The sequence below is a fragment of the Sinocyclocheilus rhinocerous genome, unplaced genomic scaffold, assembly GCF_001515625.1.
Source record: "Sinocyclocheilus rhinocerous isolate Xijiao unplaced genomic scaffold, SAMN03320098_v1.1 scaffold485, whole genome shotgun sequence".
In the NCBI taxonomy this organism is placed as follows: Eukaryota; Metazoa; Chordata; class Actinopteri; order Cypriniformes; family Cyprinidae; genus Sinocyclocheilus; species Sinocyclocheilus rhinocerous.
In genome coordinates, this window is record NW_015659927.1 from 222,070 (window position 1) to 238,429 (window position 16,360).

The 16,360-nt window shown below is 37.2% G+C and overlaps 1 protein-coding gene across 6 annotated transcripts in view; it reads left to right on the plus strand.

The window, feature by feature from the left end:
- LOC107724432 (trinucleotide repeat-containing gene 6C protein-like) overlaps positions 1-16,360 on the plus strand; it is a 79,480-nt gene that overhangs the window by 9,292 nt on the left and 53,828 nt on the right. For all 6 annotated transcript variants that reach the window (XM_016533364.1, XM_016533358.1, XM_016533359.1 and 3 more), the window contains exons 2-3: positions 3,047-3,149; positions 3,685-3,706. In XM_016533364.1, the coding sequence (XP_016388850.1) occupies positions 3,087-3,149; positions 3,685-3,706 (85 nt within the window). In that variant the 5' untranslated portion in view covers positions 3,047-3,086. The remainder of the gene's footprint in view (positions 1-3,046; positions 3,150-3,684; positions 3,707-16,360) is intronic.

The following is a 16,360-nucleotide window of genomic DNA, read 5'->3' on the forward strand; positions in this document are numbered from 1 at the left end:
TCTCGCGCTGTTTAGGCATGTTTTATGCCGTTGATCATCGTCGCCTTCCTTAATAAATAAAACATTTATTCATGCTAGGGTGTCGGCGGTGAATCCAGTGGAGAGAAATCCCCCACAACTAACTGCAAACTGGCATTCAGATCTGATCAAATCAAGTCTCGCCCTCTCATTTCAGATGCCGTTTCACTCGGATATACGTCACAGCAGAGGAGAAAAGACAATCGCAACTTCCGTTTCATGCCGACTTTAAGCTGGAGTTGGTTCACTTTCCGGCAATGAAACTAAGTAAATAAATAATTAAATTTGCACGATAATATCGTGTTTCAGTGATCTTACAGGCTGACGATAGGACGAAACGAAAATTAAGCATATCGCCCAACACTAGTACAGTATGAAAAATTTATATTAATTTAAAGATTTAACAGTGTTTTATGGAGTAGTTATTATTTAAAAAAAAAAATGTAATAACATTAAATATCCAGTATCCAATAAAGATTTTTAATAATGTTAAACACTCTCATTCATAATGTTAACACTACTGTTCAGATGTTTGGGCTCATTTAGATTGCTACTTTTATTCAGCAAAGTTGCATTAAGTATCATAAGTGAAAGTAAAAACATTTATACTGTTACAAAAAAATCCCTTTTATATTAATGCAGTTTTTTAAAACTTTGTTCATCAAGGAATCCTAATCAATGCAAATCACCACGCTCTCACAGCGAATTAGGTGCCAAGACCTATATTTCTTGGTTGGTCTGCACTCATTAATTCTTTTATTAAAGGGTTAGTTCACCCAAAAATGAAAATTCTGTCATTAATTACTCACCCTCATGTCGTTTCAAACCCCTAAGACCTTCGTTCATCTTCGGAACACAAATTAAGATATTTTTGATGGAATCTGAGAGCTGTCTGACCCTGCATGAAAACGCTTTAATGTCCCTGAATGTTTGAGTGGTAGTTTATCGGCCTGAGCATCGGTATTGCACCAACATATTGTTCATCACTAGTTTAAAATGTTTATTAATGATTATCTATAGGAAGAAGAGGTGGTCTCTGCGCATAGGTTTCCATCAGTCTTGCCTTGGTGCATCTGGTTCATGTCACATTTATCTCTGATTCATCCACTCAGAGTTTACTGAAAACAGGTGGCATACAGTGAACAAAGTTCAAAGTCAATGTTTTTATTCCTAAAAGAAGTGTCCCTCTGAATCACAAGCACCTTTTTTCCCTGTGAATTTCTTGTTAACACTCTTTTCTGACTGTTGTTAACAAAGATTCAGACCAGCCCTTATACAATTCATCTCTGTTCACAAGTTGATTTTTTTAACTAGAACTTTTAACTCAATGCTGTTTTCATTTATTTTGCAAGCCTAGTGATTGGATTCTGCTTTTTTGTCTTAAAGCAGGTTGGTTTGTATTATCAAATGAATAGGGAGAGAAAGTTTTCTATTTTGAGCTGTTTGGTGTTTCCTCAATACTAGAGAATAGCTTGTCTTTTGTTAAAAATATTTGAGCTTTTTGTGGTTTAGTTTTATTAGTAGTAGGGATGGCAATTTTCGATCATTTCCATGATCGATCGTCGTTTAAATTAACGATCAATTAATCGATTAATCGTTAACTTTAATGCAGCAAAATGCGTCTATTGCAGCAGCACGCAGTCACCGGCATGACAGGATGTGCAAAAGCCACTAAAAAAAACGCTTTCTCACCCGAATTAAAGGGGTTTTAGTCTGAATAAAATGCTAGTAGCAGGATTGTAAAATGAATAGATATGATCATTTGATAAAATGAAGAGAGCGCGCCGTACGTTTGAGATTCACCGTCACTCACAGCGGCTCGCACGTGTTTTGCGCATGAGCCGCACGCAGCCCAAAATTAAACGACTTAATCGACAATGATAGCTTTAATCGATTGCATCTCTTATCGACAATTAATCGATCATCGATTAATCGTTGACATCCCTAATTGGTAGTAAACCAGACTTTGTTTTAGTCTGAAAAGCCACACTTACAGTTGATTACATTTCTAGGTTCCCTTTCTACATGAGCAAACTTGTTTGTTCATCCATTTTTATTGTTTTATTTCAGCTACTGTATTAAGAAAGCAAATATGTATGCTTGCACTACTGTTTAAAAGTTTGGGTTCAGTAAGTTTATATTTCTTTAGTATGTTTTTTTTTTGTCATTTTATTTTATTTGTTAATACTTTTTGATTTGGCAAGGATGCATTAAACTGGTCAAAAGTAGGGTTGGGTATCGTTTGAATTTTATCGGTTTCCGATTCCGATTCTGATTATCGATTCCGATTCTTATCGATTCGTAGTTTCGATTCCAATAAGATAAAAAAATCCAATATAAAAAAAAATTAAGTCAAACATTTAGATGTCAAACATTTATTCTGTCTTTTTACAAAGCATTCTGTTGCAGCTGAATAACACGAGCAAAAATCAGCAGCCTACAGAACACTGCAAGAGGAATTTTGCCTATGGTTTAAAAAAATACCACAGCAAAAACAACTAGATTTAACATAAATTTCAAATATTAAAGTGTTAAAGACAAGTAAACAGTCAGTAATAAGATAGGAACAAACAAATCAATAAGCAATATCATAAGTGACATTTATAATGTTACAAAAGATTTCTATTTTAAATAAACTTTGTTTTTAACATGGTTGTAACAAGACATGTTATTAGAATGATCATGTGGCACTGAAGACGTTTCATTTGGGGGATCTGACATGTAATCAGGTTTATAGTTACTAGATATTTTTGTCATAATTAATTATTTCTCTATGTTTATGTTTTGTTATATTCATGAGAATTTAGTTCTCTGTTACCTTGAACTGTCCTTGGGTGGTAACGTGATGTGAAAGATATGAATCGGCCATTAAAAAATGATTCTTGCTAAACATTTTTGTCCTGAAATTATTTATCAAGAGTAGAGCATTATATGTGTTTATAATGTGTTTTAGAGTTACTTTGTCGGTTGTCTGTATTTATTTTAAAGCCTGGGACTAAATAACTCACAGCTGATCTATTTTCCACAGCCCTGGCACAAAACACGTCACACAAGAGGAGAACCATTTGATGGAAGAAAAGAAAAAGAAAACGCAAGAGGAAAAGAAAAAGAAGGAAGCTGCTCAGAAAAAGGTCAGTTTCTTTCGCGTGACCCACAAGCTTTCACGTAGAATCTTTCGCTTGCATCCTTGTTATAAAAGCCGCTTAACTGACACCTTACTGATTCTGTCATAAGTTCTGAGACATCTTTACCAATGTAAACCACAGGTACCAAACTGGACACCTAGAGCTGACAACAATCTGTTTAGCATCTGCCTTTGAAGCTCTGTTCAAACACATATAGTTATTATGGTGCTCACTTCTTAGACATCGTCGTGGAGTCATCTTGGTTTTACTAATGCAACATTCACCGAGGTTACACAGGCCACGTCCTGCTGCTCTTTGGATTGATTAAGCACCAAATATTCAGCTAGATCTCTATTTAGCATAATACTTAAATAGAAAATCAATCAGTTATAATCAGTAATGTTTTCCAAGATTTATGTTCCACTAGTCACTTTTACTCGGTTTTGTTCTTCCAGAAGAGACGCTTTCTTTGTTATAAAGCTTTTGTACGTTGGACCTGTGAAAGTGTTCATCTCTGTCTACCTTTGTTCTTCCTTTACAGGCTGCTGAACAGAAAACCAAAGGTCAGTTATGATTCTCTTTGCAATGCTGCTCTAAGTTTATTTTTTAAAGATCTTCTCCATATACATATGTTCGTACCACATGCATCTCAAACACTACTGGAGTGGCAAAACAAAATAGTTGTATGTGCGACAGAATTTTTAAATGCTAACTGGCTAGTGTGTCTTTATCACTTGAGAGTAGAGAAGAGGTGAAGAGTAGGTTCTGTGCAGTTATTTAGTGTATGTGGGCGAACTGAATGACTGGCACAAGACAGCGCAACAGTTGGTAGAGACAAATCGGCCATGTTTGGTAACAGCTGAAGGATTTTGTGCATTTTAAACATTTAAAAGCAGGTGTATTGAGCAGTTGTAACTGGCCATGCAGTAAATCAGGATTATATTCCTTAAAGGGATAGTTCACCCAAATTTGAAAATTCTGTCATTAATTACTCACCCTCATGTCTTTCCACACTCATAAGACCTTCGTTCATCTTCTGAACACAAATTAAGATTTTTTTGATGAAATCCGTGAGCTCTCTGACCCTGCATAGACAGCAACGCAACTGACACGATCAAGGCCCAGAAAGGTAGTAAGGACATCGTTAAAATAGTCCAAATTAAAAGAGAAGGGAGAGTGACAGCACTGGAAGAGAGACAGCGAGAGCAAGAGAGGAAAGTATGTGCTGAGCTGACGTGTTTGGTTGAGGACTCCTCGCCCCATAGGACAGGTTACGCCCCCTTCATTGAGAGGGATGAGGTATGAGGCAGTACATTTTAGACAGCAGAAAGGGCTTTTTGAGGGCTGTCGTGGGGCAGATGGGAGAGGGGCTTATGTCATGTGAGGGATAGACAGTCATAAATCTCATTAGAGCATCTGCTAATGCTGGAACTCTCAAACATCAGACTTGACGCAGGAAGAAGTGCTGGTTTAATGCTTACAGGGACCTTCTATTGCAAAATACTCCGGAGAACTGAGTCGTCTTTGTCCTTCTTTCACACTTTCATCCTCCGAATCTCTGTATCACCGCATGAGAATCTCTCTTTTCTTTAATCAGGGTGCACTAGGGGCATTCGCAGAGTTCTGCTAATTAGATGTAATCTGGTTTTGCTTTGTTTCACATCTTTCTTTATCCCCTCTTGGGCCACGGTTCCTAAGGACACACATTATCTTCAGCTGATAAGGATATGTCTCTTCCTTCCGCCTGTTAGATCTTGAATTTGCCTGACCGGTTGCTGGGTGGCTCGACATGTGTGTTAGATTTCTTGTGCGTAAAGAAAAGTAAGATAGACCAAAGCACTTGTTTGTTGAGAAGGATTTGTCGAAGGTGATAGTGTAGCATAACCCTCCTGGATCGATGTTGACCTTTCTATGTCTAAGCCTTCTAAATCCTTTACCCAAGATACCGTCTGTGTGACGGATCTTTTATAATCTCACAAATGTGATACAAACAAATAGATAAAGTGATGTTAGAACTGTGGCAAATGGTTTTCCTTGTTAATGTAGGTTTTGCTGATTCAAGTTTTAAAGTTAGTGGGCTGTTTGAACAATTAGTTGGTCTTAGGGATAGTGCACACAAATATTAATATTGTGTCATCATTTACTCATTTATGGAGTTATTTCAAAACAGTTTGGCTTTTTTTCTTCTTCTGTAGACATAAAAGATGATGTTTTTTTTCTATCCATACAATGGAAATAAATAGTGTGGTTTGCAACATTCTTCAAAATATCAATTTCATTCTTCAAAATATAAATTCAAATTAATGACAGAATTTTAATTTTTGGGTTAACTATCCCTTTAAAGAAGCTCTGTATATATAGACTGGTTGAGGGCATGTCGATCTGATGCCAGATGTGTTTTCAAAGATGTATAGATGCTAATCTCAATTGTTCAGTGGGGTAACTGACAGGTATTCATCACACAAAATGACTGAATTATGCAACCTTTTAGCAAACAAAATCATCAGTCATTATAAATACAGAGACCTACGCGTTAATAACAGCAAGTGATTTGAAGACTGACAATCATTGTCGTGAAATGTTAAAGTTTGAAGGCTCGACACAACTTCTTTTAGTCTTTCAACATGTTCAAACACTCTCTGTGAAGTTGTGTTCCCTTTAAAGCACTGCCACTAAAAATATTAAAACCACATAAAAAGAAAAAAAAAAGTAGTTGACCTCATTTTTCATTTTTTGCCTACTAGTTGACAATTCTGACTGTGCTTCCTTCTAATAACAAGTATATATGTGATGTTCTCTGAGTGTTAGTTGGACATTTTATATTCAGCATGGTGTCACCTAAAGAGCGTATGTGTCATTAGAGAAAGGTGAAGGTGAGCTCTGAGGCGTGAAGCTCTGGAGAGACTGGAGAGGCTTTGGTACAGAGTGAGCAGTAGATGACTGCCGAACCATCTTTTTCTTTTCAAGAGAGGCCCAGGAGGCCCCACACAGGGGCACATGCACAGACACACACACAACCTGCAGAAATTCACAGAGAAGTGCTCTTGCCAAACCGACGGAGTATTTTTGTGGAATGAAGAGAGAGAGGGAGAAAAAAAAAGAGGAATAACAGAAGAAAAAAAGGTTGATGGAAAGCTGCTGTAGGTGTCTGTGTCAGTAGAGGAAGAGAGCGATGGAACCGTGTGAAAGAAAGAGTGAGAACCTGCTTAAGTTTCCTGTCTCTTTGTTTTGGCCGCAGAGAAACTCAAAGGCCTCGGCAGATATTCAGGCAACTGAAAAAAAAACAACCTCTCCTTTTTCTCCCAAGCTATTTCTTTCTCTTTCACTTTCTAACTCATTGTGTTAACTCAATCTCATACACACAAACCTCATGGACTAATCAGGTTTGCTGCTGATTTTGAATGATTTTTCAGTTGTTTCTGCTTTTCTTTTCTTTTTTTTCCCCCCGGTTCAGGTACCACTTCAGCCACTGGTACGTTCTGTCTTGCACACTTATTATATACTTTTGGTTGTCTTTAACAAGCCCTGCTTTTCAGTAATAAAGGTGGTTGTCTAGTTTTGGTTTGGTTTGAATCGAGTTATGATACTGTGAAATGTATTGAATTTTTACATATGTATTATATCTTGAGGAATGTGATTGAGTGGGTACTGTTTGGATCAGTCACTTAGAAAATAATGGTTTGTGTACACTAATTGCTGGATTTGCGATGGTTTGCACTCCATGTCATCAAATCTCGAAAGCTTCTAAAAAGATTTTTGTTGGAATCACACAGCAGCAAGAAAACAGCTAAGTCTCAGTCACAAGTCTATATTATACTTTTCAGTAGAGCCATATCCATTAACAATTTTATTTTACTTATTTCTTTTAGTGTCGACTGTAAGATGTGTATGTATCTCTAATTGTATCTCAACTAGTAGGGCATGGTGGTAGCAACACTTGGGTACTTCTCAGGAAACTCACATACTGATAAACAATATCTTATAGTTAGTTACTGAGGGTTGCGGAATATTTTAATTTTGTCAGTAATTGTTTACATTAGGGTTGGGCCGATAGACGATGCCATGGCTGATGGATATCACGATGTTGAGCCGGCATCGTGATTCCCCCTCCCCCCTCAATCCGTCGCGTCCCAATACCGTGTTCGGAAAGAAAATTACGTATATACGGAACCCCTAAAGGGAATAAATACGAGATGGGAGGAAAATATGTATTTCAATACTTTCTCTCGCAGTTTTATCATTGGGTAATTATACTGTATATAAATTGCGGGCATCAGGGGAGCCGCTATTATGCCTGGCATTGAAACTGCTTTTGAATGCACGATCGCTTTTTAGTTTCACTTTCACTTTTGAGATTCGCGATCGCTTGTACTCTGTTTATATTATGGAGCGGCAGTACTTACCACACATTTTACAAATCATTCGCCGATCGATCTATCAGTCATCTCTCCTAACTATGTTTATGTGGTAAGTTAAATTTTATGTACTGTAATGTAACAGGCAACCGTTGGCAAACGTTATTTGTTTTCCGTGCCTTTCTAAATACGGATTCACACCCGGCTTCACGATGTCATCGTCCATCGCGATGTTTCACTGTAGACATCGTCCGATGCCAATTTTGTAGACATCGCCCAATCCTAGTTTACATTATTTTGCTGAGACTGTTGTGCCACTATTTTAATGACATTTTATTGATTTTAGATTGACTTCCTCCTAAACATCAGGAAAGCATGAACAGGAACTGGTTTTTATTGTTCAGACAGCCGTGTTTGTATTGCAGCCCATTCACATGAATGAATGAATGAATGACACATTTATATAGCGCTTTATTGTGTATTGCTGTACACCCAAAGTGCTTTACAATCATGTGGAGGGGGTCTCTCCTCAACCACCACCAGTGTGCAGCATCCACCTGGATGATGCGACGGCAGCCACAGGACAACGGCGCCAGTGCGCTCACCACACACCAGCTACCGGTGGAGAGGAGAGAGAGTCATAGAGCCAATCAAGTGGATGGGGATTATTAGGAGGCCATGATTGACAAGGGCCAGTGGTGGCAATTTGGCCAGGACACCGGGGATACACCCCTACTCTTTACGAGAAGTGCCATGGGATTTTTAATGACCACAGAGAGTCAGGACCTCGGTTTAACGTCTCATCCGAAAGATGGTGCTTTTTGACAGTATAGTGTCCCCGTCACTACACTGGGGCGTTAGGACCCACACAGACCACAGGGTGAGCACCCCCAGTTAACATCGTTAACTGTTATGATAAATAAAGTTTTCTTAATGACACAGAGGAATGCTATTGTTGGGATCACTTCAGAATTTTTTTTCTCCATCTAATGAATGATAAAAACATTGACAGCCAATCAGAATCACCTGATTTTAAACAGCTCATGTATTTGAAGTGGCAGACGACAGGCCTGCAGCGTGGCTTTACAGTAAACAGAACTTTGTTGTCCGTTGGTGTGGATGCTAATATCGCAGTAGTTATCGTTCTTTGTGTAAACATCGTTTAGTCTGTTTGATATGGCAGTCAGGGGCTGTTCTAGCGGGGTCCATTACCCAGCAGGCCTACGTCAGGCTGAACAGCTCACACAGGTTGTTTGTCAGTTAACACCTGCTCTGCTTTAAGGACCTGCTCATTACAGCACTTTCCTATGCCCTATTTGCCGAGTTAGGGCATAGTTAATTACTGCTAATGACTCAGTCTGGCTGTTCGTCCTTGAATTCCTCCGTTCGTAAGGAGGAGTTTGGTCCCCTGAGACCTTGGCATCCACTGTACGAGCAGAGTATACAGGCTGCTGCTCCTCGAGTCCTTAGCCAGACAGCCCATCTGAGAGGCCAGCCGCTACCCACTGTGTGCATGCAGGGCAGTGAGCAGAGAGATGACTCATGGCCTAGTGAAGCATGCTTTTTGGATGCTCTGAACTTCCTTTTTAGAAATTCACTTTGTTACTAAAACGTCTCTTGGCAGTAACATGGGCACCAAAGAAATTGCCACTTTTCCCCCGGCAGGGGGCTGGTGCAAAAGCTGACGTCCCATTTCAGTTTTGTGCCTTTGTTATTGAAAAAGCATTGGGATTCATTTTATTTGTTATATATTTAATTAAAATGTTACTTATATATATTTATATATATATATATATTGTTTGTTTGTAATTAATGTATTAATTGTAACTGGTTGAATCAAGTCGCTGAATCAGATGACTTAGGATGGTGGAATATGTTCTCAAAACTTGATATGAAAACAAAGACCTTGATGTAATGTTTATTTGGTGTATATGTAGTAACAATCTTGTTTATCTGCATCTAGTATAGGTGTGTTTCATTTTTCAGTGTCCTCTTTGAGCAGCCCATTTACATAAAGTTGTTAAAGGGGTGGTTGATTATGATTTAACTTTTTGAACTTTAGTTAGTGTGTAATGTTGCTATTAGAGCATAAACAACGTCTGAAAAGTTACGACGCTCCGAGTTCAATGCAAAGGGATATATTTTCTTTCAAGGAAATCACTGTTTAAAGGGTTACTCCACCCCAAAATGAAAATTGTCTTTTTTTTTTGGCTTGTGACGGTCCCATTGACTGCCTAGTAAATTACACTGCCAAGGCCCAGAAAAGTATGAAAGACATCGTCAGAATAGTCCATCTGCCATCAGTGGTTCAACCGTAACGTTATGAAGCGACGAGAATACTTTTTGTACATGAAGAAAACAAAAATAACGACTTTATTCAACAATTCGTCTCCTCTGTGTCTCTCCGCATCACCGTAGTGCCATTTTGGAGAATATCCGCTGAACGCAAGCAGCATACGTTCTTCTGTGTCAGCCGCGCTGCACGGATGCACTGTTTTCGTTCAAATCAAAGCATAAATATACGTAGAAAACGTATCCTTGTGGCGCGTGAAATATGTGAAAATAAAAGTTTTTTTTTTTTTTAAACAAAGCATGAACACGTTACACTGCACCCCATAAACACAATCAAGCTTTCAAAAAAAGCTGATCAACCACCCCTTTACAGATGGGATTTTTCATTGCTCTGTGAGTCATTTTAATAACAGATTATTTAGCTTTTCTCATTTAGTTAATTAAACCAACACCTTGCGTTATGTGGTAAATTATAGCATAATAATGGGGCTTTATTTTACTGAGATACCCGTATGGAGTTAGTGGGATGAAATTGGGTTCTGCGTTTCTTAAAATTTCACTCTTTTGAGTTGAACCTGTAAGGCAAAGATCCCCAAATATAATGAGACCTTTACCAAGAATGACACATATAGGAATATGTGGCATATATTATCGATCCATGTATTTTCCTCAGTTGTAAAACTACTATACTTTTGAATTCTGGAAAATTTGAACATCGGTGTGTGTTCAAATTCGGTGTGAGTTTGTGTGTGTGTATGTGTTTGAACCGCTGGAGGTGGTGTGTGTCTGTGTGTGGAGAGACAGAGAAGTTCTCTGACTGGGTCAGTATTTATAGCCTGCCTCAGGCAGTGCAGCCTACCGCCATCTTGTCTTTTTGCCTGCCGTGTGTGTGTGTTTGTGTGTGTGTTCACACTAGCTCGATCTCCCTTTAAAAATTACTCTTCTATAAGCATACTGTCCTTGAGTGTGTGTTTTGAAATGTGGCTGATCACTTTCTGTGTAAAAGCCCCACTGTAGCAGTAATAGAAGAACAAAGGGATTGTGGGAAAAGCACGGAATGGCTCATAATAGAGCTGTCTGTCTTCATAACGTTCCTGTCTGAATATCAAACAGTTTGGTGGAATGTGGAGTGAAAGAACGCAGACACATATGTACCGGTAGCGCAGGTCCGGTGAGCCGAGCTCCGGTATCTGCTCCACAGGCTGTACCTGCTCGTCTTCACGCACGTTCCTTTGATCATAAAGCTCTGGCTTATAAGACCCGGCCTGGACTAATTCCAGCCTAGGGTGTCAGACGCGGCAGGTTACTGTGCGGTTCCTCAGTGTTTAGCAGTGAGTGGTGCTTCATCCCAGATTAGAGGTTTGTGCAAACTGCTTTGGTTTAAGAAGTGGCCTCGGTCCAGAGATAGCAGATTCCCTAGTGAAATTTGTGGCCTCATTGTTATGACGCAGTGTTGGGAAAGTTACTTTGCGACGAGGCTAATCATAATTTAAAACAGAGATGGGCACTCAGTTAGTGACTAGGACTCGAGTCGCATTTTTATAGACTTCAGACTTGACTTCAGACTCGACCCGAAATGACTCCAGACTTGACTCGATTCAAGGAAAAGGACTTGTGAATAGTTTAAAAGCAACTCGAGTCCTTATAGTTATAAACTGATTTTAAAAAGGTGGACTGCATCCGCACCCCTGCATCCATCCGAACCGCGAGCCATAACACAGCACTATTTTAAGTGAGCAGCGCGTCAAAACAGCGGAGCGGATCACTTAACAAGTGCTCAGGGTCGTTTATGGTAAATTATCTTTCAGCGCTATATCCTTTAATATTTTTATCTAAAGCCAAACGCGCTTTATTCAAGCCCTTTCAGCTCAATGCGCTTTCTCTCCCTCTCCGGACGCGAGCCGGCGCCAAGTTCAAGAGCTGCGGATGATGCGGTTATTTTAACAACAACAGAAACACGGTGAGCAGCAAAATTATAGATTACTTTCACTAAAACACAGCAGAAAAAAACAATGCTGCAAATATAGTTATTTTTCTTACTATATATTATCTATCTATAACCTATGACTCTGACTAGCTATTCAAACCAGATGTGACAAGACGTTATTCTGATATTTAGCATTATTAATCTGTAGGCTAAGAACATTTAAAAAAATATCTAGGCCTAATTATAATTGGGAAAAGTGTTGTTAGGTGGCTAGGATGGAATTTAAACTTTGAAACTGTTAGTTTCAAGATTGGGAACATTTTGATTATTGTAGCTACATTGTTTTTAGTAGGCTAGATACTGCTTTTAAGTAAAATTTTAAAATAGTATAGATTTCAGGAGGAAAACCCTGAACAGAAACAGTATTTTTTTTTTGTCACATGACCTCACATGTATCTAAATGTAAAAATACAATACATGTCTTTTTTTTTGGTCAAAATGCACAACACCGCTGTATGCTGCGTGAAAGACGCTCGCACTCTGATGTAAACAAGCGCGGATGTGAAGCACATGGCGGAACATGTGAGAGACGCTCTGGATGAAAGCGCACTTTCACTCTCTGACAGCAGATGGCGCTAAACTGCAGAAATGATAATAATAATAATATAATAATTCATTTAAATGCAGCCGTTACCCCGGAAACCCTGTAAACAAAGCAGCTGCGCTACTTCCTGTTTCTGAATCATGTTTAAATGATTTAAATAGCCATTCAGATTTGTGTATTTGCTATGATGTTCATCACAGCGCCAAATACTTAAATATTTAGACTTAATAGGCTATTTATTTTCAAACTTTTTTTTACATTTTAATCTGGACTACAACATGCCCTAGATATTGTTTGAAAGTGTTTTGATTCTTTATTGTTCGGTCACACTTTACATTAGGGCTTCATTAGTTAACATTAGTTAATTCATTAGTTAACATAAACTGCCAATGAAAAATTCTTCTGAACATTCATTAATCTTAGGTATTCCAATATTTAATAACAGGATGTTAAAATTGAGAGTTGCAGCTGTGTTGTTTAATGAGCTAACATGAACTAAGACTTGTGTTTTTTTAAACAAAGATTAATAACTTCAGTAGCAAATGCTATTGCTCATTGTGAATGTTAATGCATTAACTAAGGTTAACTAATGAGGTCTTATTGTAAAGTGATACCTATTGGTCTTTATAGTTCTTTTGCATTTTAATCTGTGTAAAACTTTTAACTTTATACATTTTTCTGTATTGCTTTATTGCATTTAAATGTTCAGTTATTTTTGTTATAAGAAAAATGTTATTAAACCTGTTATACTGTATTATGACAGCACTTTTTTAAACTAAATTTCAATATCGTGATAATACCGCACACCGTGATAAAAGCATTAGCAATTAATCGCAACATGAAAATTTGATACCGGCATATCCCTAGTCCGGACATTTGCTTGGAAGAAAATATAGAGGCCGTGCCTCTTGGAACTTTAATTGAATACCCCTGACTTATTTCATAAATACGTATGTATTTATAAAATGTATGGTTTTGTAATATCTGTGTCAAATATTTCCTTATGTGTCATGGTAGATCGGACTCTTATTGTAGAATTTGATTACAGAAAAACTGTTTTGAACATGGTAATGGATTAAAACATATAAGTAACAGGCTGGATGTACATTAACCTTACATCTTAACACCTCTTTTTTTTTTACAAAGCAGATCATAGATCATATATTTTGTCTATAGCCTATAAAATAGCTTCGTAAATGGGGAGATTTCAATACATGAGGATTCTGAATGGGATTTTTTAGCGAGCCATTAAATGACTTGAGACTCGACTCGGACTCGTGACCAAAGACTCGAGACTTGACTCAGACTCCAGCGACAAAGACTTCAGACTTGACTCGGACTCCAAGTTAAAGACTTGTGAACATCTCTGATTTAAAGTATTTAAACTACAGTCTTTATGAGCCTCTTTATGAAGTAGCTAGCTGCAATTACAAGCTACTAAATGTTTTTGTTTTTAACCAGCTACATTTAAGCCATTTAAGAGGACAATATTATATAATATTTTTGATAACTGTCAGAGAAAATCAGAGCAGTATTTATCAGTCATGAAAGCAATAAGGATCTTAAATACAACTAATGAAATAAACGAAATGCCTAAGTAGGGCATTCATATTTGTGTATAATATAAATCATATTTCTACGATTTATATTATGTATAAATATTAAATATATTTCTTAAATATATACATCTGTGTGTGTGTTTAAAAAAACTGTTTTCTACTTTAATATGCCATTACCATTGACAATTTTCAGCAGTCATTACTCCAGTCTTCAGTGTCACATGATCCTTTAGAAATCATTTTAATATGCTGATTTTGTAGAAACCATTATACATTTTTACAGGATTCGTTGCATTTATTTGAAATAAAAATCTTTTGTAACATTATACATGTCCTTACTGCCACTTTTGATCATTGTAATGCATGCTTGCTGAATAAAAATATTAATTTCTTTCAAAACTGACCAAATATTAAGATTCTGATCCCAGAAGTCTCTATGTAGTGCGATGACTCAAATCTTTTTGTTAACCAATTCAATAAAACTTACTAATTAATCTGAATAAACGATTTCACTAAAATGAATTGGACTTCCCATTGTTTCTTTAGAGAGATGAGGGGCATTGTGAAGTACCTTGAGAATTGTGTGCAATACAATAATATTTGTCACAATGTACTGCTGCTTTTCACTGGAATAACGACAAAATTTTGAAATCAGATGAGCTATTGTCATAGTAGTAAAGAATGTTGCATAACACAACTTGAGTCTTATTGTTATTGGGGGGGAAAACGATTTTTGGAACGATTCAATTGATTTAGACAACATTAATGCATTTGTGCAGTGTCAGTGATATGACAATCTGCTCATGTTCACTATTACTCTGTTTTAGTGCGTCCCCAGTCACTCCAATTTTCATGTAGAGCAGCTCCCAGTCTTCCTCTCATGCGGGTCTTTTTATCTCTCCGCAAGAAACCGCAGGACTTAAATACAGCTGCATATTTAAACGCCGCTAATTAAGATCTCCAGACTCTTCTCGTTCCTGCAAGGTTAAACATGGAAAACGATGAGATTAGCATGATAGGCGAGCGTTATGGTGATTTCCCTGCAGTGGCTTCCACTGATTCATGATCTTATGCGTGAAGCCTTTGAAACGTGTCTATTGGCAGGGTCGGGTCACGTGTCACTCTCGGTTGTGTAGATCGTATTAGAGCTAATCTCACTGCTGCGGGGTATTAAACTCACTGACCACAAGCTGCCTATTTTGTTTGACATCTAGGGTTTGATACTGTAAAAACAAAAGATTATTCGCTTGTGCTAACGCAGTGCTAATTGACACGCAGACCACATGCAGATATACCGCTTGTTGATATTCTGTTATATCGTGGTATATCTGACACCCGAGCGGAAAACTCAGTTTCCTCAAATAGGCTATTTTACAGTAGCTTAAGTCGTGTCTTACCTAGTCATGCTAACAATTTATTAATGTTTGGAGTCTTTTGATTTTAACATGTGCTACATATTATGAAGCTGTTTTTACACTAATACTACACTTGTTTCCATCGGTATCCAAAATAAAAAAGGTAAATAGTTAACTGAGATCAAGTACACTACTGTTCAAAAGTTTAGGTTTGGTAAGATTTTTGAATGTTTTCAAGAGATGTTTCATGCTCACTAAAGCTGTATTAATTTGATTAAAAATGTAGTAGTGACTAATATTGTGAAATATTATTTAATTTAAAAATAATTTATTTCGATTTGAATATATTTTAAAATTTAAAACTGTATTTTCAGCTTCATTACTCCAGCCTTCAGTGTCACATGATCCTTCAGAAATCATTCTAATATGCTGATTTGCTGCTCAAAAAACTATAACTAATAATTTTATATAATAAATTAATATAACGTATATATAACTTATAATAACTTTATAATAAATCATAATAAATTCATAACAAGTCTGTAGTATAATTAATAAAAATATTAATTTCTTAAAAAAAAAAAAAACTGACCCCAAACTTTTGAACGGTAGTGTACATATAATTTGGAAAGTATTTAATTAGCTTAATTAGCTTATAAAAAGGCTATGCTGTGTGGTTAATATTGCTTTAAATATATTATTTAAAAAACGTTATATTGTAAGCCAATCCCTTGCCTTTATTCTGAGAGATCCATTTAAAGGCACAATATGTACGATTTTTTATTAAAATATCCAAAAACCACTAGAACAGTGTTATATATTTTGCTGACTTGTGTACTTATATTATCCCAAATGTTTCGTGTGTCACGCTCGTTCAGTGGCCTCGTTTCGCTTCGACGGCTTTCAGCCTCACCCTGCTTCATTCTACTACGTTAATAAATCATTAGCTCATCCATGAACATGATTTCTGCCCGAGACCCATTGGATTGCATCGGCTGTGGGGATGAAGACCACAACTCTCATGATTCCACACTCAGTCACGGCGTCATCAAACTACGCCTTTGTTTCTTTGTTTGTTTTGAATACGCGCCCTCTAGCGGCGAAAATTACATATTGTGCCTTTAA